Here is a 25,387-nt window from a genome sequence, read left to right on the forward strand (position 1 = left end):
TACACCCTCTCTCCCTCCCCGTAGCAATCTCCCTGTGCCAACTTCCATCTCTTCCATCTCGACAGAAGGGAGGCTGACTACGACCCGGCACGGCTGCGACCCATGGTTCTTGAAGCCATAAGGTCCGTCAACAATCTCGTCGTACTGCACTGATGGCTCTGTGGACCTCCCGACAGGAAGGTGTGGTGTGGGTTTTGTAACCGCCGATGGCGTGATCATGCTATAGAGTCTGACGGAGACCACCAAACTGACGGAGCTTGCTGCCATCTCCAAGAACATGGACCACGCCCTCTCGGCGTGATCCACACAAATTCAAGGAGTGCTATTGACGTCATCCGGTTGGGGAAGACAACGAATGATGTCTACTTAACAACATCAATCCAGCACTCGCTGAACTTCTTGCACTGGTATAAGAGGTCTGCAAAGTTTCACTGGATTTCCAGTCATATTGGGATTCCAAGGAACGTTATTGCGGATATTGCTGCCAAGGCAGCGACGAGGTTCTGTAGGATCCCTGGCACCCACAATCACACAGATGAAGGGCGTCACCATCAAGAGGGATTGATGGCCAGGGCCGACCACAGCGGCAAACTTCATACTTCGGAATCAGCGCTGTGGTACGAGGTAGTCCACCCGTCTCCAGGTACGAGTAGTTTGTCTAAAAGTTTAGATGAATAATACCGTCTATTTCCATCCACCGGACAGACTCGGGAGAAAAAGAGCTCTATATAAAAAAAAAAAAAAAAAAAAAAAAAAAAAAAAAAAAAAAAAAAAAAAAAAAAAAAAAAAAAAAAAAAAAAAAAAAAAAAAAAAAAAAACTGTAATAAGGTTTTAAAATTCCTTCAAACTGTTTTTGAATCTAAGTAAAAAGGATATTTTTATTCATAAATGAATTCTGCTTATCTTCAAACCAATACACAATGACAGTTTCAATTGTAAACATACAAGGTTTCATTATATATATATATATATATATATATATATACATACATACATACATATATATGTATATATATATATATGTGTGTGCGTGTGTGTGCGTGTGTGTGTGTGTATACATATATATATATATATATATATATATATATATATATATATATACATATACATATATATATATATATACATATACATATATATATATATATATACATATATATATATATACATATATATATATATATATATATATATATATATATATTTTTCTCTCTTGATAGCGCATTGGTTTAAGTCACTGTAACTTTGTTACGGGTTAGCTGGGTTCGAATCCTCGGCTCGTCCACGTTTCAATTTCCAACGAATGCCTCCATCGAGCGATTCTTCAGTCTCGACTGCGATGGCATGGAATTAAAAGTGATTTGTGGTTGAAAAAATATATTAATTGATCACTGGGAACCATTCAGTGTAAATGTATACATATATACATATATATATACATATATATATACATATTCATATATATATACATATACATATATATATACATATTACATATATGTATATGTATATATATATATACATATATATATATACATATATATATATACATATACATATATGTATATGTACATATATATATATATGTATATGTATATATATACATATACATACATATATACTATATATATATATATATATATATATATATATATATATATATATTGACAAAAGTTATACAACAGTACTGGGCAGTGGGAACAGTGCAATCTCACCTCTTCAGTTTCACTGCTGCAGTGTGATAAGGGTGGGGGGTACAGTATCAAACTTTTTCACTGCTGTAGTGGTTGGGGTGTGAGGGATGCAGTGGCAACTTTTTTTTTCACTGCTGCAGTGGCGAGGGGTGCAGTGTCATCTTACCTCGTCGATTTCACTGTCGCAGTCAGCCTTCCCGTCGCAGCGGTAGGTAGCCGGGACGCACGTGTCCCCGCACCAGAAGAGAGCCTCGTTTCCCCGACACTCCGACTCGGAGCACAACGTCTGCAGAGAATCAAGACTGTGGCGAAAGTCTCTCAAAAAGGAAGAATAAGGAGTAAATTTTTTTTCATTAACCTCTATTTCTATAGATTTTTATCACTTCTCACTTCTTCGGATCTTATCATCTTAGTTTCGGTAAAACTTCAGAATCACGCAAACACGCATATCTAACATGGAAATTACGTTGTCCAATAGCTCCTAATCTAACTTTAACCATTCCATTGAAAAATGAATGTTTGAAATGCAGAAACGGAAGTGAAGAACATGCTTGCGTGATACTGGAATAGTACCAGGTTTTCCTAATGGTCTGTATCATAGGTATGGTGATATCTGGCGTCTACCATTTCTATTCAATTATTCAAGGTTTGATGAAAGATCTGAAAAAGAGGACTTTCAATGACGTCATATCGACGATGAGTTGTGATTTTTTTTTAAATTATTTACTTAATTTTATTTTCTAACTACATTTTATCACTTTCCTTTATATTTGTGAATAATAATATTATACCTCGTCAGAACCATCATAACAGTCGACGACGCCATTGCAGCGCGCGTTGCCTGCCACGCATGCGCCGTACCTGCAGTGGAATTGGTTCTCCGTGCACGTTTGATTGCTGCAAAACATCTGAAAACATGGGTAAAAAAAAAAGTGTGTTTGGATAAACATTGATTATGTAAATGAAATCCACAGACTTTTTCGGTAAGGTAGAAAATATCTGCCATGTACCATTATCGTCGTGCACGCAAAATTCATTGACATATTCAACACAATTTTTTCGTTCGATTTTCGGCAGGGAAATAGCTCAGCACGTGATCCAAGATTATATACTTCCTAAGAAGTATACCTAGATATTGATATATATAAAATTTGCTGTAGACTTCCCAATTAATAAAATGTCATACATTTGGTATGTACGTTAGTTTTAAATGTGCAAATAACTTATCAATCTAGTTTCAATCTTTGGAACCAGAACCCCGTAAGAGCCGAGACAATTTTTCCATTTTTGAACGCTATTTTCGTTCCAAATATGTCTGAGATCCTTCATATCAAGTAAAAAACAAAACAATAAAAACGAAACTGATAGTATCGCGACTCCAACTAAAGAAAACGGGAGCGACTCACCTCATCTTTGGCCCGTGAGCAGTCTCTCTTGCCATCACATATTGCCACCTCGCTGACACAGGCGTCTCCGTCAGGACATAGCACCTCTCCCTCGGCGCACTTCCCCGCGCATCCAGCCTGTTCATGTCCGGAAACTGTTTTTATGCGACAATTTTAAAGTTTGAATAAGGGGTACTGAGATCGAAAAGACATATTTACACTGGCAAAGACAATGATGATATTTCTTTGTCGCGGCTCGTGCCGCTTAAATTCTTCTTATCGGCTTAAGAAACCTGCACAGCGAAGCTATAGCGATAATCCCATACCACACTCCTGGTCATATGGCCATTTCCCGAAGGTTGAGTGTGGTTTGAATTTTCCGCCAAAATCATCGGAAATTTAAAATTCCCGGCTCTGTGCAGGCATGCGCATTGTCGACCCCACCTCCCCCTCCCTATCCCCTCCCTTCTTACCCGGCTAGCTCGAGCCGGACGTCGCGTCACTTCAATGAGAAATGAAGGCTTCGCCTGTGGGAGGAGGGAGGGACCCTAAATCTGTGCAGGTTTCTTAAGCCGATAAGAAGAATTTAAGCGGCACGAGCCGCGACAAAGAAATATTATCGGCTGAAAGAAACCTGCACAGCGAAGCTATGCATGAGACGAGGACAGGTGGGAGGAGAGGTGAAGCCTGAATCAAACCGTTATTACGTGTGTCTTTCCTATGGGAGACTTATTCATTTTATCACTCAGTAGAGGGGAGACAGAAACGTCAAGTACCCACGCCGAAGAATGTGACATGCACAACATTGCACTGTTCACACAATGCGTAAATTATACGAAATTTGTATCCTGTTCAACGGTTCCTGGCCCCTCCCCACTCCTCGGTCGCCCTTTGCCCCCTCCACTTTTTTGAGATGAGAGGGGTGGAGCCGTTTCCATGGCGACACATGGGACAGGGGCGACCGAGTGGTAGAGACACCGTGTCCCCAAGGGAGTCGTCGATGTCCAGTCCCTAGGTCCCGCACCCGCTCCACAGAGTGGGTGCGGAGAAACTCCAGCGACCGGCGTAGGGCCCCCGACCGAAGCCAGGGACGCAACAACCTGTGGAGTGCTGAGGGTATCGGCCCGGGCAGGTCACGCGGGAGAAGCAGTATGCTCCTGTCGACCTCCCGTACCAGCCGTCGGCGCCCCAAGCGGCTCAGTGGAAGGGCCGGGGTCGCGAAGTTGAGGCCCCCCCCCCCCGCCACCGAAGGAGGGAGGACGTGTGAGAGAAGCACGCTCTTTTGGCGCAGGGGAGCACCCGAAGGACGCTGACTGTGTCCCACTCAATCCCGAGCCAATAAAGTCTCTGTGTGGGAGCAAGGGCAGACCCGTCCCAGTCCACCCCGAACTCCACGTCCGCCAACACACTCAGAGCCACCGAGATGTCGGCCGATGCACCCTCCCCGGTGGGCAAATGCATCAACTAGCCGTCTAGGAACATGAGTGTGGAGACGCTTGCTTCCGTCCAACGTACGCCTACCACTCTCACTAGTTTCGTGAAGATCCTCGGGGTAAGCGAGAAACCGAAAGGGAGTATGCGAGGCCAAGTTCGTTTCCGAGCGACCTCGTCCGTGGGCGTTAGTCAAGAGGCTTCGTCCTGGGTGAAGACGTTCCCTGAGCGTCTCCCACGAAGACGGGCCTGGACCCTCGGTATGTATCCAACTCACCCCAAGTCTTCCCGCGGGAAGTTCTCGAAGCCCGTGGCGAGCGTCTTCATCCAATAGGGTGCTATGGCAATTTGTGACGTCTCATCACCCACAAGCGGACTTCTATATGTTTAATACCTAGTGACATCATGTGATTATACTGTGACGTCACCGGATTGATCATGGCGCCATAGGATCGTCTCGTGACGTCACAGGGACACAAATTGACGTCATAGGACTACATGGTGACGTCAATTTATCACAATGACGTCATCTTATCATACCGTGACATCACTGAGTCACAGTGAGCGTTGAAATAAATTTTGACATGGTAAAATTCTGGACCATCATGACTGTAGATTAAATTAAGTTGAATAGGAAAAGTCATGTTCATTTCGACCTAAGTCACAGTGAGCGTCGAAATTAATTTTAACATGGTAAAATTCTCGACCATCATGACTGTAGATTAAATTAAGTTGAATAGGAAAAGTCATGTTCATGTCGACCTGAGTCACAGTGGGCGTTGAATTAGTTTAACATGGTAAAATTCTTGACCATCATGACTACAGATTAGCTTAAGTTGAATAGGAAAAGTCATGGTCATTTCGACCTAAGTCACAGTGAGCGTCGAAATCAATTTTAACATGGTAAAATTCTCGACCATCATGACTGTAGATTAGCTCAAGTTGAATAGGAAAAGTCATGTCCATTTCCACCTGAGTCACGGTGAGCGTCGAAATTAATTTTAACATGGTAAAATTCTCGACCATCATGACTGTAGATTAGCTCAAGTTGAATAGGAAAAGTCATGGTCATTTCGACCTGAGTCACAGTGAGCGTTGAAATTAATTTCAACATGGTAAAGTTCTTGACCATCATGACTATAGATTAGCTTAAGTTGAATAGGAGAAGTCATGTCCATTTCGACCTGTTTTTTTTTTTTTTTTTCTCCAAGGTCAAGGCATTTTATTTATGTAATACCTAGCACTTTGCGCCAACTTAAACTGTACTATTTAAAACTGATTTTCCTCTTCTCATTACACTAAATGATTGTAGTTTCTTTGAACTAATTTATACTCATTTTAACTAACACTAGACTCCCTAAGTCTAAAGTTCTTTTGTGTTTTACTTGGGGGTGGAACATCAGGTAAGTCATCTTTAAACTCAAGCCAAGTGAAGTTGATAAGAGGTTGGCTGTGGCTCATGAGAAGGGCTGGGTGGTGTTTTTTTTTTTTTTTAAGAAACCTGGAAGGAGGGTGGTGCCGTGAGGCGTTAGAAGACCATTGAAGCTCGGAGGTATGGGGCTGCCGAGGCCTGATGATCCTCGGGGAGCCACCCTCCGTATCATAAGACACGTCCCCTTGTCCTCCAAGAGGCCCGGGTTCTTACCACGGACGACTTGAGGACGTATGGGGAACGGAGTACGAGTGGAAAAGGTCAAAGTCTACGCCTAGGGCCTGACAAAGAAAGTTATAAGGCGTTAAAGGACCATTATTGGTCGAAGGTATGGGGCTGCCGAGGCCTGATGACCCTCGGGGCGTCACCCTCCGTATCATAGGACACGTCCCCTTGTCCTCCGAGAGGCCCGGATTCTTACCACGTACGACTCGAAGACGTATGGGGAACGGATTACGAGTGGAAAAGGTCAAAGCCTACGCCTAGGGCCTCACAAAGGGAGCCATTAAGGCGTTAGAGGACCATTATTGGTCGGATGTATGGGGCTGCCGAGAGGCCTGATGACCCTCGGGGGCACCCCCTCCGTACCATAGGACACGTCCCCCTCTCTTCCGAGAGGCCCGGGTTCTTACCGCGGACGACCCGAAGACGTATGGGGAACGGATTACGATCGTATAAGGTCAAAGTCTACGCCTAGGGCCTGACGAAGCAAGCTATGAGGCTGTTAGAGGACCATTGATGACCGGAGGTTTGGGGCTGCCGAGAGGCCTGATGACCCTGGGGGGCGCCACACTCCGTACCATCAGACACGTCCCCCTGTCTTCAAAGAGGCCCGGGTTCTTACCACGGACGGCCTGGAGACGGGGACGTATTGCGATCGTATATGGTCAAAGTCTACGCCTAGGGCCTGATACAAACCGTGAGGCAATAGAGGACCGATGATGGTCAGAGGTATGGCGCTGCCGAGAGGCCTGATGACCCTGGGGGGCGCCACACTCCGTACCATAAGACACGTCCCCCCCGTCTTCAAAGAGGCCCGGGTTCTTACCACGGACGGCCTGGAGACGGGGACGTATTGCGATCGTATATGGTCAAAGTCTACGCCTAGGGCCTGATACAACCCGTGAGGCAATAGAGGACCGATGATGGTCGGAGGTATGGCGCTGCCGAGAGGCCTGATGACCCTGGGGGGCGCCACCCTCCGTACCATAAGACACGTCCCCCTGTCTTCCGAGAGGCCCGGGTTCTTACCACGGACAGCCTGAAGACGGGGACGGATTGCGATCGTATATGGTCAAAGTCTACGCCTAGGGCCTGATACAAACCGTGAGGCAATAGAGGACCGATGATGGTCAGAGGTATGGCGCTGCCGAGAGGCCTGATGACCCTGGGGGGCGCCACACTCCGTACCATAAGACACGTCCCCTGTCCTCCGAGAGGACCCGGGTTGTTTACCAGGGACGGCTCGAAGACGGGGACGGATTGTGCTCGTATAAAATCAAAGTCGAAGAATGAGACAAACCAGCAGCCAAGCGGAAAGCGATAAAACTAACAGACGATTAACCAGCAGGAAACGGGACCGCCTGCTCCCATGTGGGCAGCGAGTTAACCACTCGGTCCCGTTTCCGCGATCTAAGTGACGCGACGTCCGGCTCGAGCTAGCCGGGTAAGAAGGGAGGGGATAGGGAGGGGGAGGTGGGGTCGACAATGCGCATGCCTGCACAGGGCCGGGAATTTTAAATTTCCGATGATTTTGGCGGAAAATTCAAACCACACTCAACCTTCGGGAAATGGCCATATGACCAGGAGTGTGGTATGGGATTATCGCTATAGCTTCGCTGTGCAGGTTTCTTTCAGCCGATAATACATGTCTTGCTTATTTTCTTCGCATTGAAAAAGAAGATATTGATATTATCGCTTGGTTATGCTACTTCTAAAGGCCCCGTCACACTACGCATCAAATCGTGGAGAATTCACCACCACCCCGGCTGTCCCCACAACACACACAAATTGAAGCTCGCGGGGCACGAGACGCGCGCCACAGTCTTCCCAGCAGTGGTGGACTGGCGACGCGCGACAGAAGACCCACCAAGTCCCCTCACTCACCATGTCACAGAAATCCCAGCTCCACTGGCCTCACGAGGACGTTATTGCCTGTTGCAAGTGAAACATCACCTGTACGAAGACAGAAATGACAGGAATGAGCCGAGTAGCGTGCGTCATTCACCCACGGCAATGAGTCAAGGCCACGTCAGGGTGGCTTGGCGCGGGAGTGAAGAGGCGCGCGACTTTCACCCGTCCTATGGTCAAACGGTGACTCATTGCCGTTGGTGAATGACGCACGCTACTCGGTTCATTCCTGGCATTTCTGTCTTGGCACAGGAGGTGTCTCGCTTGCCATAAGTGCACGTTATCCTTGTACAGTTCTATCCGTTGAACAACGTCACCACGTGATGAGTAGGTCTTCTGTTGCTCGTCACCAATCCACCACTGTTGGGAGGACAGTGGCGCGAGTCTCGTGCCCGGCGCGCCTCAATTTGAATGTGTTGCGGGGACCGCCGGGGTCAGTTCTCCACGATTTGACGCGCAGTATGACGGGGACTTCACCGTTTGAGCACAGGACGGTTAAAAGGCGCGTAGTGTGACGTGGCCTTAAGAATTTAGATGCAGCAAACATCATGAAATGTTTTCGTTAGCAATAATAGCATTGGGATTCACAACCAGGAAATTGAAATTGAAAATAGATTAGAACCAACGGCACTTACCTCGTCTGCAGCATCACTGCAATCCGCTTCTCCGTCGCACCTGTAGCCACTAGGGACACAGTGGTTGTCAGCTGCGCACCAGAATCGGTCAGGTTCACAGTCCTTTGCAGTGCAGTTCACCTATGTTCACAAAAAAGAAACGGAACGGGGGGAAAAATGGCGTAAACGCAATGACGTAATGTCATCTTCGGCTGACGTATTTGATCACGTAACTTTGCAATCGTCTTATCAATCCAAATATATAAACTTTAAAACATTATAATGAAAATGGCTAAATCACAGGTTTCTTTTACATTTTTTTTTAGAGAGAGAGAGAGAGAGAGAGAGAGAGAGAGAGAAGAGGATTTTTACAGTGAGTGCGAGTGGTTCCTTCCAATTAAGGCGTGGGGTTGAAGCTGCTTTTTGATACTGTCAGTTTAACTACCACAAGTCAGTCTAACTATGCTTTTAGTACACGTATAATCGTAGTCCCTAGTATTCATCTAGGTTTATGCAAATTAGATACTAATGAAACATTTCCATTCTCTTTTACTTCCATTATCCCATGCGAACTGCCAAAGCTTAGGGATCCAAAGTGTAGAGTTTTTATTTATTTGCTCATTTGATTTATATCTGATCCAGCTTGGATGTATACAAGTATATGTATAAATATCTAGCTAATTTGACTGGATTTACCTCGTCACGACGGCAACTCTCTCGACCATCACAACGATAAATTTGCGAAATACATTCCAAACCGCCACACCAGAATTGATCGTTTCTGCACTTGTGGTTGCAGCGTTCCTGCAAATGAAAAGAAAAGAAAAAACAACAAACAAATATGGAAAATTGGTTTGGCGTAGGAATACAATTTAATGACCGAATCACTGGTAATAGTAAATATAAAAGAATAGATTAGAAGATGCAAATAATATGATTTTATTTTTCTGGATTTTTTCTAACAACAATAAATAAATTAACATTAACTCCGTCACTTTCGTTACGGATATGGTAAATTGAAAATAAAATAGAAATAAAATAAAATAAAGTATAAACATGAATTAGAAATTAAACCCCCGTCTGTGGTATTGGCTGCATGTTATAGTAGCTAAATAGCATGCAGCTGATACTTTAGTGTCTATATGGGACGCCCCTACGGACCAGAGTCACACATCATATTGTCTGTGATAGAGGAAATCTCTGTTCATAGAGAAATGACGATACTTTATTATACTGCATCCCTCCGTTGTGCTGCCCCACCCCACCCCTTGTTACAACCTTGTACCATTTCTCTGAATATATATATATATATATGTATATGTATGTATGTATATGTATATATATATATATATATATATATATATGCATGCGTGTGTATATATATGTATATACTGTATATATACATATATATGTATATATATATATATATATATATATATATATATATACATATATATATATACATACATATATGTTTTGTTAAAAACAACTGCGCATTCGGCACTACAAAGCTTCTTAAGTAGACTTTCAAATCTTTTGAATGTAGATTTCTGTTTTTCACAGGACAGACGGAATAATGTTTAAAAGAAAACCTGCTGCCAAGATTTACATACATATACATATATATATATATATATATATATATATATATATATGTATATATATATATATATATATATATATATATATATATATATATATATATATATATGTATACATATATTTGCCTAACCCTGTGGTGGGGGGAAAGAATACTGCCACCAAGTTTTCCCACTTAAGTCGCACGAGGCGACAAAAAAACGGGATTGGGATTAGGACTAGGCATCTTTCTCCCTGTAGTCCTAAAGGGGACATTCCTAAATAAAAATAATTAAATAGATAAATAAAAATAAGATAAAAACAAAGGCGTAAGAGGGCCTAGGAGTTTTCCAACCAGTACCCTAAAGTTTGGGTCTTTTAGGCTTGATTCACACTATCGGTCCGGTCGCGCTCCGCTCTCGGTCCGGTCCAATATTGTCTCATTAATTTCAGTGGAAGCATTCACACTGGCGCTCTCGCTCTGCTCTCGCTCCGGTTTCGCTCCGGTCACGGTTCCGTCAAAAGATATTTTTACTGGAGCGAGAGCGGACCGTGAGCGCCAGTGTGAACTCAGTTGCCACGGTCCTGCTCCTCCTGCTCCACTCCAGTCGAGATTCAGCCTTCATATAAGCAAGTAGTGTTACCTTCTGTCATACCAAACCATTAATAATTCAAAGAAAACACCACAATGGGATCATGAGAAAGTTAGATAAATGATAAAAATACGTTTTCTTTTTATTTATCACTGATACAATGACAATGCGTACAGCTAGGATATACATAAGCACCAACTGAATAAAATGTAACCTACAAAACTTACTTTAATTTTGTGGATTCAGATGAAATGCTAATAGAATTAGTCAAAAGGTAAACCAGAGCTGTATGACCTGACTTCGCTGCACTACAGTGATAACGTGGCGAAAAGAAGAAGCTGTGTTGAAATAAGCAGGCAGCTGGGTTGTGAAGGTAAGAAATTCCATACAATAGTACAATAGCCTAATGTCCACTGTGGAAATGCATTTCCTATCCTCACTAAACAATTTTCCTATACAATAATGTTTGCATACTTATCATATTGCCAAGGTACTGAGAGAAAAAAATACACTAACCAAAGAAAGAAATTCCATATGTATAATAACAGCCTATTATCCACTGCGGAAATGCATCTCCTTAGCTCACTCAACAAATATTCCTACACAAGTTTGTTTGTCTACTTATATTTTATCATTTTGCCAAGGCATTGAACCAGCTGGGGAGTTGAAATAATCTTTCAGTGTTTCTCTCACGCCAAAAGCCTCTCTTGTAGCATTCCCCCTCTTCCTCTCATTGGACGTACTGTGTTTGATGGGGGCATGACAACAGTATCTGGTAATCCAACAGCATTTGGGTGTATCAGATTGTGAAGTATGCATGTTGTTGTAATGATTGCATTAGCGTTAAAGGCATAGCTAGTTTCCTTAAATATATTCTGAAGGCTTGCACTAGAATACCAAATGTGCACTCAACTATCCTCCTGGCTCTAGATAATCTATAATTAAAAATCCTCCTCTCTACATTATGTTCAGTCTGTGAACCTGGGTAGGGCCTCATCAAATTTCTCTTCAGCGGGAAAGCCTCATCTCCCACTATAACGTATGGTGCAAGCACATCAGTGCCAGGAAGTGCAGCATCTTCTTGTACATTTCAGGTCATCCTCAATTTTGGATAGTATTTTCTCAAATGTTCCTTTGTTCATTCTGAAATAGCTGTGGAATTTACTCTCATCATCAATAAGACGAGGATGCAGAGTATGAAATTCTCCTTCAATTTTCCTATCTTGCAATATAGGATGAACCCACAATCTCTTTCTTTTTCTATTTTGTTTTCCTTCTTCTTCTTCATCAAGTGCAATAGCGATTATTGCCAACTCGGCGTCAGAAAAGTCACACATCCTTCGTAACTGATGGTAAGACTTCTACTGGTGTCGAGGGAGGGGCAATGACGGGAGCGATAGCGGAGCGAGAGCAGACCGTACGTGTGAATACCTCAGAACCGAGAGCGGACCGAGAGCGGAGTGAGAGCGGAGCGCGACCGGACCGATAGTGTGAATCAACCCTTAATGTGCGTGGATGTGGTACAGATGAGAGTACAAGAGAAGACATAGGCAGTATGTGAGAAGAAAAATGGATGTGTTGGCATTGAGTGAAACTAAGTTGAGAGGGAGGGGCAAGTGTGATTTTGGGAGTGTACTTGGGAAGTTCTCAGGAGTGAAGAGTGGACAAGGGAGACAAGGGGTGGCTATACTAGTAAGTGAAGAATGAAGAGATAAGTAAGCTTGTAGTGGAGTAGAAGGAGGTTTCTGCAAGGTTAATATAGATAAAGGTGAACCTGGGAAGGGAGATGTGGGTTTTTGTAAGTGCATATGGGCCTGGTAGTGAGAAGAGTCTAAAGGAAAGGGAGGCTTTTTGGATATATTTAAATGCGTGCATAATGGGGAAAGGGAGAAATGTCAATGTAGTTGTATCGGGAGACCTTAATGCTAGGGTAGGAAATGAACCAATAGACGGAGTGGTTGAGAAGTGTGAAGTTCAAAAAAAAAAAAAAAAAAAAAAAATAGTGGAGAGTTGATGGCAGAGATGTGTCTAGAGAGTTGATGATAACATATATAGTGTTTAGGAAGAAAGTCAAGCATAAGTACACTTGGGAGAGGGTGGTGGGTGTAAGGGTGGTAGATAGAGCGTTAATGGACTATATAGTGGTAACCAGGAGAATAGTAAGAAGACTTAAGGATGTACATGTTCTAAGGGGAGGGAGTGGAGGAATATCAGATAATATTTTGGTGGAAGGTAAGTTGAGAGTGGAGGATAGATTGAGAAAGAGGAAAAGGACAGAAGGTAGTGGGGTGCTTAGAGTGAACTGCTTAAATGAGAACGAAAAGGAGGAGTACAAGAAGAAGTTGAGAGAGGAGTGGGAGGGAGTGAAGGATAGAATAGAACTATGAGTGGAGGAGGAATGGGGATGGTTCAAGGAGGGAATCATATGGTGTGCAAAGATGATGTCTCGAATAAGGAGGACGGGGAGGAAAAAGAAGGAAGGGTAGTGAGTGGTGGGATGAGGAAGCAAAGAAGGGTGTACAAGAGAAGAAGCGAGTTTTCACAGATTGGTTACAAAATAGGACGAAGGAATCATATGAGGTATAAAAAAGAGAAGTAAAGTATAAGATAAAGGAGGCAAAGAGGAGTGCAGATGTGAAATGGGGTAAGAGTATGACAGAAATTTTTGAAAGTAATAAAAAGATGTTTTGGAAAGAAATTAAGAGAAGAGGAGGCGAATCAGCTAGAGAAGAAAATGTAAAAGGTACAGATGAAGAGATGATCATGAAAGAGAAGGCAGTAAGAGGAACATGGGCAAGGTATCTTAGGGAGTTGGTAAATATGAAGGAGGATAGGGAGGGAAAGATAGTTGCAGTGGGAAATGCTAAGAAAATTACCGTAATGAGTGAGGAAAATAGAAGAGAAATAAGGAAAGATGAAGTGAAGGCAGTTGTTAAAATGATGAGAGCAGGTAAAGCCCCTGGGTTGGATGGATGTCATGCAGAATGTCTGAAAAAAGGAGGTACAGTGATGGTGGACTGGCTGGTGAGGTTATTTAATGTTTGTTTAAGACAGGGTAGAGTACCGGAGGACTGGAGGAGTGCCTGTATAGTTCTTATTTACAAGGGAAAAGGGGACAAGTGTGAGTGTAGTAGTTTCAGAGGGATCAGCTTGTTAAGTGCAGTTGGAAAAACTTATGGGGGGGGTCTTGATTGAGAGGATTAGAAGAGGAACAGAGGGAGTAATTAGTGAGGAAAAGTGTGGGTTTAGGACAGGTAGGGGTTGCGTAGATCAGACTTTTTGTGGAAAGACAGATATGTGAGAAAGCTATAGGAAAAGGTAAGGATATTTAATGGGCTTCTATGGGCTTAGAAAAGGCTTATGACAGAGTAGACATGAAGGTACTGTGGGAGGTATTGCAGATATATGGGATAGGAGGAAAGCTGTTAAGAGCAGTCAAGGGTTTTTATAAGAGTAGTAGAGCTTGTGTCAAAGTATAGATAAAAAAAAAAAAAAAAAAGGAAATCAAAATTGTCTCTAAATTTCCTCGGTCACGGTGGTGTTTTGGTGACACCCCGTGACGTCACGGCAACGGGGACAACTGATTGGCCGAGAGTGGTGACGTCACGGCAACGGAGACGACTGATTGGCCGAGAGTGGTGACGTCACGGCAACGCAGACGACTGATTGGCCGAGAACGCTGACGTCACGGCAACGGAGACGATTGATTGGCCGCGAGCGAAGGGCCAAGCGATACCAAGAGACCAAACGGCGAAGAAGCGTTGACAGAGGCGTAGACAGAAGCACCAATGGAAATGGCTAATGGCTACCAAGGGTCTATATTTTCTAATACAATTAAAAATAAACTTTCCGTAATTTGGGTAGCCTCATTACCATTTGCGGACACACCCCTGTAAGCATACGGGAGAAGTTAACCATCGAAATGCCCGAGGATTCAGCAGCAGTCCTCCGAAGTTGTAAGCCCTTCGAGGCTGCAAGTCCTCCGAGGTCGTAAGTCCTACGAGGGTGCAAGTCCTCTGAAGTTGCAAGTCCTACGAGGTTGTAAATCCTCCAAGGTAATAAATCCTCCAAGGTAATAAGTCCTCCAAGGTAATAAGTCCTCCAAGGTAATAAGTCCTCCAAGGTAATAAGTCCTCCAAGGTAACAAGTCCTCCAAGGTAACAAGTCCTCCAAGGTAACAAGTCCTCCAAGGTAACAAGTCCTCCAAGGTAACAAGTCCTCCAAGGTAACAAGTCCTCAAAGGTCGCAAGTCCTCAAAGGTCGCAAGTCCTCAAAGGTCGGAAGTCCTCAGTGGTCGCAAGTCCTCAGTGGTCGCAAGTCCTCCAAGGTAACAAGTCCTCCAAGGTAACAAGTCCTCAAAGGTCGCAAGTCCTCAAAGGTCGCAAGTCCTCAGTGGTCGCAAGTCCTCAGTGGTCGCAAGTCCTCAGTGGTCGCCATGTTCCCTTGAACTGACCAGGAAAAAATGTCCCTTGGGTTCGGCCTCGGGGCGGAACCCCAACACGGGATCCCCAGCACGGGATCCCTATCGTGGGATTAAAGCGCGGAGTGTTGTGGCCGTAGGCCGCTGTTTGCGCAGCCAAGCCCCCGGCGAAGCCGGAGAGGGCGAAGCCCGCGGCTTGTTAGGTTTAGAAATGGAAAGAGTGAGTGGTTTGAGGTAAAGGTGGGACTTCGTCAGAGATGTGTTATGTCGCCTTGGCTGTTCAATTTATGCATGGATGGGGTGGTGCGAGAGCTAAACACAAGGGTAATGGGTTGGGGATTGGAGATGGTTAAAGAAAATTTAGAAAATTAGAAGTTAGGCCAGCTGTTTTTTTCTGACGACACTGCGCTTATAGCAGGACCAGAGGAGGGATTAAGGAAGTTAGTAACAGAGTTTGGGAAGGTGTGCGAAGGAAGTAAGTTGAAGATAAATGTGGGTAAAAATAAGGTGATTAGATGTACAAGGGGAAAAAGTGGCAGCAGACTGGAAGTGAGTATTAAGGGGAGAGACTGGAGGAAGTGGATAGTTTTAGATACTTGGGTGCGAATGTGGCAGGAAAGGGAGGAGTGGGGGTGGAGGTAGAATGTAGATTGAGAGAAGCGAGTAAATGTCTTGGTGGATTAAAAAGTGTAATGAGAAATAGACATTGGGAATGGATGCTAAGAGGAGATTATATGAAGGAATGATTGAGCCGACAGCACTGTACGGGACAGAAACATGGAACATAAAAGAGGAAGAGAGGAGGAGTTTGAATGTATTTCAGATGAGGTGCCTGGTAAGTATGATAAGGGTTACTAGGCTGGATAGAGTGAGAAATGAGGAGGTGAGGAGGAGAACAGGGGTGGGGAGGGAGTTGGAAGATAGAGTTGATGAAAGAGTATTGGGATTGTTTGGACAAATGGAAAGAATGCGTGAAGAAAGATTAGTAAAAGAGGTGTGGAAGGCAGAGGTGGAAGGAGTGAACATGAGGGCTCGACCTAGGATGAGATGGATAGATGGGGTAAAAAGGGTATTGGGAAAGAGGGGAATGTCTGTTGAGGAAGGACGAGAGAAGACAGAAGATAGGGGTGAATAGAGAATAAGAACATAAGAACATAAGAATGAAGGAGACTGCAAGAGACCATAAGGCCTACACTAGGCAGCTCCGTATCCATCACCACCTGTCATCCTCATCCATAAAGTTGTCTAATCGTTTCTTAAAACAACTGATAGTTTCAGCGCTTACTACAGGGTTACTATGTTTATTCCATTCGTCGACCACCTTATTTGTAAACCAATTCTTGCCTATTTCTTGATTTAAATCTAAATTTGTCCAGTTTATAACCATTACTACGTGTCCTGCCCTGTTGTTTTATTATGATGACCTTGTTTGTATCACCCTTGTTAAATCCTTTGATCCACTTGAACACCTCTATTAGATCACCTCGCACTCTGCGTCTTTCCAGAGAGTGTAAGTTAAGGTGCCTAAGCCTCTCTTCGTAAGGCAAATTTCTGAGTCCATGTATCATTTTGGTCATTCTTCTCTGTACTGATTCTAGTGAATTGATGTCCATTCTGTAGGACAGAGACCAAAACTGTACCACATAATCAAGGATGGGTCACTATCGCTAGATAGAGTTTAATAATTACCTCTGCACTTCTATTCGTTACCGTCCTAGCAATGAAACCTAATGCTCTGTTAGCTTTATTCCTGGCGCTAATGCACTGCTTCCTGGTTTTAAGGTCCGGACTCACTAGAACTCCCAAGTCTCTCTCGCACTCAGTTTTCTCTAACAGCGTGTTATCTAAGCTGTATCTATCTTCGGGGTTGTGTAGCCCTACGTTTAACACACTACACTTAGAGATATTGAAGTTCATTTGCCATTTCACAGACCATGTGAACAATTTGCTACGATCATCCTGCAGAATCTCGGCGTCGTCTCCTGACCTAATTATGCGTCCTATTTTAGTGTCATCCGAAAACTTACTAACATCACTATTTATCCCATCGTCTAAGTCGTTTATGTACATAATGAAGAACAAGGGAGCCAAAACCGAGCCCTGGGGGACCCCACTAGTACCATTGCCTAGATTTTACTCCATTTATGGTGACCCGCTCTTTTCTGTTACTAATCCAAGCTCTAATCCATTCTAACACTTTTCCTCCTATGTCATGGGCTTTGATTTTATTTAGTAGTCTCTGGTGTGGCACCTTGTCGAACGCTTTGCTAAAGTCAAGGTAAATAATATCGTAATTATCATTGTTATCTGACGCCTCATATACTTTAGTGTAAAAGGATAGAAGGTTAGTCACACATGACTTACCCTTGGACAAACCATGCTGTGATTCATGAATGAAATTATGTCTTCCGATGTGTTCTCTGAGTCTATTTACTATTACTGATTCAAGCATTTTTCCTATAACCGATGTCAAACTGATTGGCCTGTGGTTGTATATAGACGATCTATCTCCCTTTTTAAAAAACAGGAACAACGTCTGCTTGCCTCCAAGCAGTAGGCACAAAACCAGTGTATATTGATTTATTAAATATTTCAGTTCTGGTCGCAGATTTCAAATTTACACTCCTTTAGCATTCTCGGAAAAATTTCGTCTGGACCCGGGAATTTCTTAGCCTTAAGTCTTTCAATCTGCTTGACTACTTCTACTTTACTAATGCTGATATTAGATAGACTACTTTCTTCATCTCCTCTAAATATCGGATCACAGTCAGGTACTTTATCTAACCTCTCATTAGTAAACACCGATAGAAAATAATTGATAAACTCTTCATTCATTTTTTCCTACGATTCTATCATGACATTTTCATCGTTTTTAATTGGTCCTATTATTTCTTTATTTTTTGTTCTATGGAGATGAAAGCAACCCTTTGGGTTGGATCTTGCTTGACTAGCAACTTTAATTTTATAATTACGTTTCGCTGTACATGTATTCTTTTTAACCAGCTTTGCCATTTCGTTATATCTTGATCCAATGTGTGTTTCCCCATTTTTTTTTCTTTTTTTTACGTAAAGTCTTCTTTTCATTCCGATCTCATGTTTCAATCTGTCCGTCATCCATTTGGGAGTATTACTATTTTTCCGTATTGACTTTAGGGGGATAAATGTATTTTGTGCACTCATAATTAAATCAGAGTGCTATACATTTCATCCAAATCGCTGACCTCTCTATTGAGCCCTCGCCCCCAAATGGCCTGACCCCAGGTATGCATATTACCCTGCGTGACCCGACCTCTGGTCATGACCTGACCCCCGGTCACGCACCGAGACTTGACAATGTCCGAAACGTCTGCATGACATTTCATATTCAAAATTAAAATGGTTTTTTATATTGTCAAAGTTTGCTCTCCTGAAGTCTGGTACTTGGACGTTATTCGTACTTTTTAATTCTTCCCAAATAATATTAAATCTTATTTCTTGATGATTTCTAGAGCCTAGACTATCTCCCACTTTTACGTTACTCATTAGGTGCTCATTATTAGTTAAAATTAAGTCCAAAATACTTTCTCCCCTCGTAGGATCGGTAATCACTTGTTTTAGGAAATTATCCTGCACCACATCTAGGAATTTCTTTGTTTCCTGATTTCCTATAAAAGTTTCCCAGACAATGTTTCTATGATTAAAATCTCCCATGATCACAACGTTTTTGTACTGGGACGCTCTGTGAATTTCATGAATCAGGGGATCAGTCTGCTCAATGCTGAGGTTAGGAGGTCTGTACAAAAAGCCAATGATAACTTTTTTATTCTTGCCTATAATCTCTACCCAAATGGATTCCGTACATTCCTCTTCCTTAATCGAATTGTTGATAATACAGTTTATTGTATTTTTAACGAAAAGTGCTACACCTCCCTCCTCCTCCCAACCCTATCCTTGTGAAAAAAAATTATATCCTTCTATTTCGATTTCCGGAAGGAAATGTTTATCAGCCATGTTGATCTAAGACTCAGTAATAACTTTAATATCGAAGTTCTCTACGCATGCTTTACCTTGCAGCAAATCAATTTTGTTAAGTATGCTTCTGCATAAAAGCAGTGATCATCAGCCCACTTAAGCTTATATTTAACTTGTCACTACAGACCAGTAAGATACCAGTGGATTGGAAAATAGCTAAAATTACAGCAATATTTAAAAAAGGAGATAGAAGTGAACCAGAAAATTATAGACCAGTAAGTTTGACCTGTGTTATCTGTAAGCTGATGGAATCAATAATACGTGGAAAGATGTTAGATCATTTGAACAAGTATAAACTAATAAGTGGAAGGCAGTACGGATTTGTGAATGGACGCTCTACAGTGCTTCAGCTGATCACAGTAATAGAAGAATGGACAAAGATATTGGATATGGGAGGAGGATTTGATGTAGCCTACTGCGATTTTATGAAGGCTTTTGATAAGGTGCCGCACCGGAGATTGATTGGATTGAGGAGTTTCTAAAAGATCGAAAACAAAGAGTGATAGTGAATGGTGAAGTGTCTCATTGGAAAGATGTGATTAGCGGGGTGCCTCAGGGTTCAGTACTCGGGCCTTTGATGTTTGTTATATATATTAATGACATGCCAGACACTATATTAAACAGTCAGATATTTCTATATGCAGACGATACAAAGATATACAGAGAAATCAAAGGGAGAGAGGATTGCAGGAAGCTACAGGAAGATCTACAAAGAATGAAGAACTGGTCGGAAAAGTGGCTGTTGAGGTTTCATCCAAAGAAATGTAAAATAATGCGAGTAGGGAGGACAGGAATAGAGAACTTTCTATACATAATGGAAGAAGAACTAAATGCAGTGAGGGTGGAAAAAGATTTGGGTGTTGTTGTGGATGAATTAAATTTCAGTAGACATTTGGCTGAGAAGATCAATGTAGCAAATAAGATGGTTGGTCTGATTAGAAGAACATTCACTACAATGGATGAGAGTATGTTTAAGAACTTGTTTGTGAGTTTAGTTCGGCCACACTTGGAGTATGCAAACCAAGTGTGGTGCCCATACAAAAAGAGGGACATAGCTGCAGTTGAGGCAGTACAGAGGAGAGCAACAAAGATGGTACCGGGCTTGAGGACTCTTACATATTCAGAGAGACTAAAGAAGCTGGGTTAACCAACTCTTACGTACCGAAGATCTAGAGGCGATATGATTGAGACGTTTAAAATAATAACTGGAGTGTATGATGAAGGTGTGAGTGAAGGATTATTTGTGAGGCAGTCTGAGATAGTGACAAGAGGACATAATAAAAGGATCTTCGTACAAAGAACAAGGTTACACATAAGGAAATATACATTTAGTAATAGAGTGGTAAATCATTGGAACAAGCTACCCGAGTATGTGGTGAATGCTAAGTCAGTGGTGGATTTTGAGAGGGAGCTTGATCGAGTGTGGAAGAACCAGTAGCAGAAATATGATTTTGAAGCGTTAATTGTTAATATCCGCCTCGACCACAATGACCACTAGACTATGATATAAGAGGATAGTTATTAAGAGTTGGAGCCACAGGCGCATTATCCTCTTCCAGAAGCCTTCTGTAAGTATCTGTAAGTTGTATAGTAAACTTTGAGTTTATTTTCCCTCCACCTGCTTTGGTGATTCTTTCCACAGTCCTTCTCTAAGTTGTTTCTATTACCTAAACTATATTCCGATACTTCCCCCCTTACTCCCACGAATGGTTGTGTATGGATGATGATGTGATGCATGAGGGGGAGTGGATGGGGGATGCGGGGTGAAGGAGTATGTGTGAGAAATAAATTGACACAGCCCGAAGGGATTTTTCCCTGTTCTCTTCTTTTCTGCATGAGGGGACGGAGAGGGGGGGTCGACGAATTAATGAAGCGGCCTTGCTGTGGGTGTGCTGTGTCTTGCGACACTGCTTCTGATTCAAGGCAGTGGGCGGGATGCAGAGATGAACCGTCATCCAGGAGGTGTCAAGATAAGAGGGAGGGAAGTGGAGTATGCTAGGGATGAAAAGGTGGGAGTGGTTTTTATGTTTGTTTGTTTTTTCCTCCCTTGGAAGGGGGAAAAAGCCTTTGGTATATGTTGAAATTAAACGAAATAAAGACTTGTAAGATCAAACTAAAAATGAAAAATAAACAAACAAACAAAAATAAATTAAAACAGATCAAACAATATAAGACAAAACAGATAAAATATAACAAATATAGATAAATCAGACTACCTCATCCAAACGACTCTTCTCACAGTCGACGTCGCCATCGCATCGCCAAGCGTTCGGGATGCACTTGTCCGATTCCTCGTGCCCACACCACATCTCATCGTCCGAACACTTCACATCACAAAATTTCTACAGACCAAGAATTCAAACAGAAAGCATTTCATAGATAAGTAAAAATAAAATTGGGATAACGTAGACCAAGAAATCAAACAGAAATCATTCCATATTCATAATAGATAAGTAAAAATAGAATTGGGGTAACGTAGAATGAAAGAAGGTATAAATGCGTTTTCTACGAAGGTGCCACTGTAGCGGACGGTCTATTTGAACATTTTATCTCCATTATTACAGTAACCTTTCTTAGCACAGCCCAATTTAAGCTAACTTAATCTATCCAACCTGACTTAACCTATCCGACCTAACCAAGCCTAACCTAACCTAACCTAACCTAATACAGCCTAACTTAAACTAACCTAACCAACCTGACCTTATCTAACCTATAGCACTAACCTAGCCAAACTTAAACTAACTTAACCTAACCAACCTAACCTAGCCTAACTTAACCTAACCAACCTAACCTAGCCTAACTTAACCTAACTAGCCTAACCTAACCTATAGCACTAACCTAACCTACTCTAGCCTAACTTAAACTTAACCTAACTTAATCAACCTGACCAAACCTAACCTAGCCTAACTTAAACCAATCTAACATAACATAACACATAGCACTAACCTAACTTACTTTAACCCAACCTAATTTAACCTATGCTAACCCAACCTAACCTAACCTAGCCCTATAGCGATAACTTAATTTAGCCTAACCTAGTCTTACAGCATTAAACCTAAGTTAACCTTACCTAGCCTGACCTAACTAACCTAACCAACCTAACCTAACTTATAGCGCTAACCTAACCTAACTGTTTTCAGTTGCGTATCAGAAGTATTTTAGTTATTTCAAAACTATAAAACGTATAATTCATTTAGGTATAACGGTAGAAGGAATATAAGAAATTATATTAGAAAGCCAAGGTTAACGCAGATTATTATTTTTTTTTTTTTATAAAAAGTAGCAAGTCTGTTAAAATAAAAAATAAAAAGAAGAGAGGTAATATAAGGTATAAATGCGAGTAGAAATAAAAACATTTCATAGGGGAAAAAGTGCCTGATAAATATGTTGACCAATAGAGTAGAATATCTTTATATGATTTATTTATTTATTTACCTATTTTATATATATTTATTTGTATTTTATGTATTACTTCATTCATTTATGTTTTTTCTCATTTTATTTATAAAAAAAATAATAATACAAAGGAGAAGCATACCAACAGGAGACCTTTTGGTCCATAACTAGGTCGGGTGTGGGTGGAAAAAATAGAAAAATAACAGTAATTTATAATTGATAAATGAATAACAGAAAATAAGCAGATAAATGATGAATAAATAGATAATAATATTTCTATTATTATTACTAATTTGTTTATTAGTATTTCTACCTCATCCTCGCCCCTGGGGCAGTCATGTTTTCCGTCGCACAGTCTGTCTCGTTCGACGCACTTTCCGTTATCACAGCGGAAGTTGCTCTCGCATGGCGTGGCTGCCCGAAAAAAATAGAACTTTAATAGATAAACAAAAAAGAATAAAATAGAATAGTGTTATCGTCTCCTTTCGTTGTTATCATCTTCTTCGATATTCATCGTGTCTGTCATCTCCCTTCGATGCCTAGCGTGCACACGTGCGCACGCACGCATATGCTACCAGAGTGAACTTGGACGTCTTCAACCAACTCTCCAAGGACTCTCCGAGTGACCCAAGTCACCAAATTTTGCAGTAGACGTCCTTAGCGGACAATAGGCTCAGCGCATCTCGGGTCAAGCCATCTGAAGCCCTCTACTTGAACAAAGAAGCCGACAGGGTGTCGACGGGACACCTGCTTGGAACTTCTACACCTCACGCCCTTCGCTACAATAGAATCAGCGACTAATCCGGCGCCTCTCGTCATGTCGATCATCCGACGTGACCAACCTTTCAAATATTCTATATACGAATATGGCAATAGCTTACTTATACCATGCTTTGGCGACCCTATAAATATGTACATTCTAATGTTTCTGGCAGCCCTCCGAGCTATGAACGGAGCTTATCTTGTATTCGTAGGCCAGAGTCTGGTACATTAAGGACAACAACAATCCCAGACTTTCTTTGCCACTTAAATGTAGAAGTTAAAAATACACTTTACAATAGACGGATAAATGAATAAATGAAAATTAAGTGAATATATAAGGAAATGAATGAAAATAATAAGATTAATAAAGAACTAGATGAAAATTATAAAATCGACTCCAACAAATGTACAGGACTCCACTGGATCTATAGGACTTAAACCAGAAAATTGATTGAAAAGGAATACAACCTAGTTGCCACAGACAGCTGAATAGAAGGCCTGTTCCTACATACATACATATGCCAAGGCTTTTTCCCCCTTGCAAGGGAGGTAACCAAAAAGGAAAAAGCATAAAATCACTCCCACCCATTCCATCCCTGAGAACACTCCACACCCCTCCACCCTCCCTCTTATCTTAGCACCTCCTGGATGACGGGTCATCCCTGCACCTTGTCCACTACCCTGGGTCAGAAGCAATGTCGCAAGACACAGCACATCCACAGCAAGGCCGCTTCATTAATCGGCGACCCCCCCTCTCCGTCCCCCCATGCATAAAAGGAGAAGACGGGGAGAAATCCCTTCGGGCTGCGTCAAATTTTGTTCACACATACTACCTCACCCCCCATCCCCCCCTGTTCCTAGTCAAGAATTACAAAATAAACTCGTATTTCACCGTCTCCCATACAGACCCGTGGCACCTGAATAGAAGCTCTAGTTACAGCCGAGGATGTCTGCTTTGTCTTACCTTCTAAGAGTTCTTTCAATTCTCGTTGTAATCCCCTTTTGCTCTCCTTCAGCTTTTGAAATTCGATTCTCATATCAGTTATTAACGACGCCAATTTCGGATAACTTGACGAGCACGAGAACCTCGAGGCCATGGTACGCTCAAACCTCTCCAGCTTCTTCCTGAATGTCCTCGACTCAGCCGAGCTGACGGTCACCCCGAGGACGAGCAGGACCGCTGGCAGCAGGACCAGGAGATGACGGAATTCCCCTGAGGACGGGACCCCACGACGGCAGAGCAACGTCTGAAGACCCATGGCTCGTTTGCGAGCTCCTGGAGAAGGTCTTGGCGAAGTAGGACCTCGGGCACGACGTCAGGGGCTTCTCACTGGAGGGCCAGGTCGAGAGAGACGTCTGCAGCGGGGCACAGACCAACGCGGAATGACGTCGCTCTGGGCCTTGCACAAGGAACTCCTCGGCATTAGGCTGAGGATGGAGGAGGAAGGAGAGGTGGAAGAGGAGGAGGAGGAGGAGGAGGAACAAGGGGAGGTAGAGAAGGGGGAAGAAGGGGGTAGAGGAGGGGGAGAAGGCAGGGAAGGTGGAGAAGGAGGAAAGGGAGAAGGAGGAATGGAGGAGGAAGTGAAATTGGAGGTGAGGGATATGCACGGCGATGAGGACGGAAATGGATGGCGTCTAGCGGATGTGTGGAGGGGGTGGACACCGTGATACGAGAAAGAAGCAAGATAGCGAAGACCGTCCTGCTATCCATTTCTGCCAGTACTTCTGTCACTCAATGCTTTCGGTCTATATCTCCTTGCATTTGTTAGCCACCAGGCGATTTTATTCAACTGAAGGTGTACGCAAAAAGAAAAAATACCCCTGTATTATTTTTTTATGAAATCTTATTTGCAATGCGAACACGCCATAGGTAAATGATAAAAATGCTACTTATTTTTTTTCAATTTAATCTTTGACATTTTTGTTGATGTGTTTTTCAAT

The 25,387-nt window shown here is 42.5% G+C and overlaps 1 protein-coding gene across 1 annotated transcript in view; it reads right to left on the reverse strand.

The window, feature by feature from the left end:
- Positions 1-24,825, reverse strand: part of LOC143028574 (uncharacterized) — an 87,580-nt gene extending 62,755 nt beyond the window's left edge. The window contains exons 1-8 of the mRNA XM_076190894.1: positions 24,411-24,825; positions 22,998-23,098; positions 21,505-21,630; positions 9,383-9,490; positions 8,708-8,827; positions 3,101-3,217; positions 2,486-2,602; positions 1,861-1,980 (exon numbers count right to left, since the gene is read on the reverse strand). Coding sequence (XP_076047009.1) covers positions 1,861-1,980; positions 2,486-2,602; positions 3,101-3,217; positions 8,708-8,827; positions 9,383-9,490; positions 21,505-21,630; positions 22,998-23,098; positions 24,411-24,705 — 1,104 coding nt within the window. The 5' untranslated portion in view covers positions 24,706-24,825. The remainder of the gene's footprint in view (positions 1-1,860; positions 1,981-2,485; positions 2,603-3,100; positions 3,218-8,707; positions 8,828-9,382; positions 9,491-21,504; positions 21,631-22,997; positions 23,099-24,410) is intronic.
- Between the last annotated feature and the right edge of the window lie 562 nt (positions 24,826-25,387).

This window comes from Oratosquilla oratoria, chromosome 9 (assembly GCF_046742065.1).
Source record: "Oratosquilla oratoria isolate Oo_2021 chromosome 9, ASM4674206v1, whole genome shotgun sequence".
NCBI lineage: Eukaryota > Metazoa > Arthropoda > Malacostraca > Stomatopoda > Squillidae > Oratosquilla > Oratosquilla oratoria.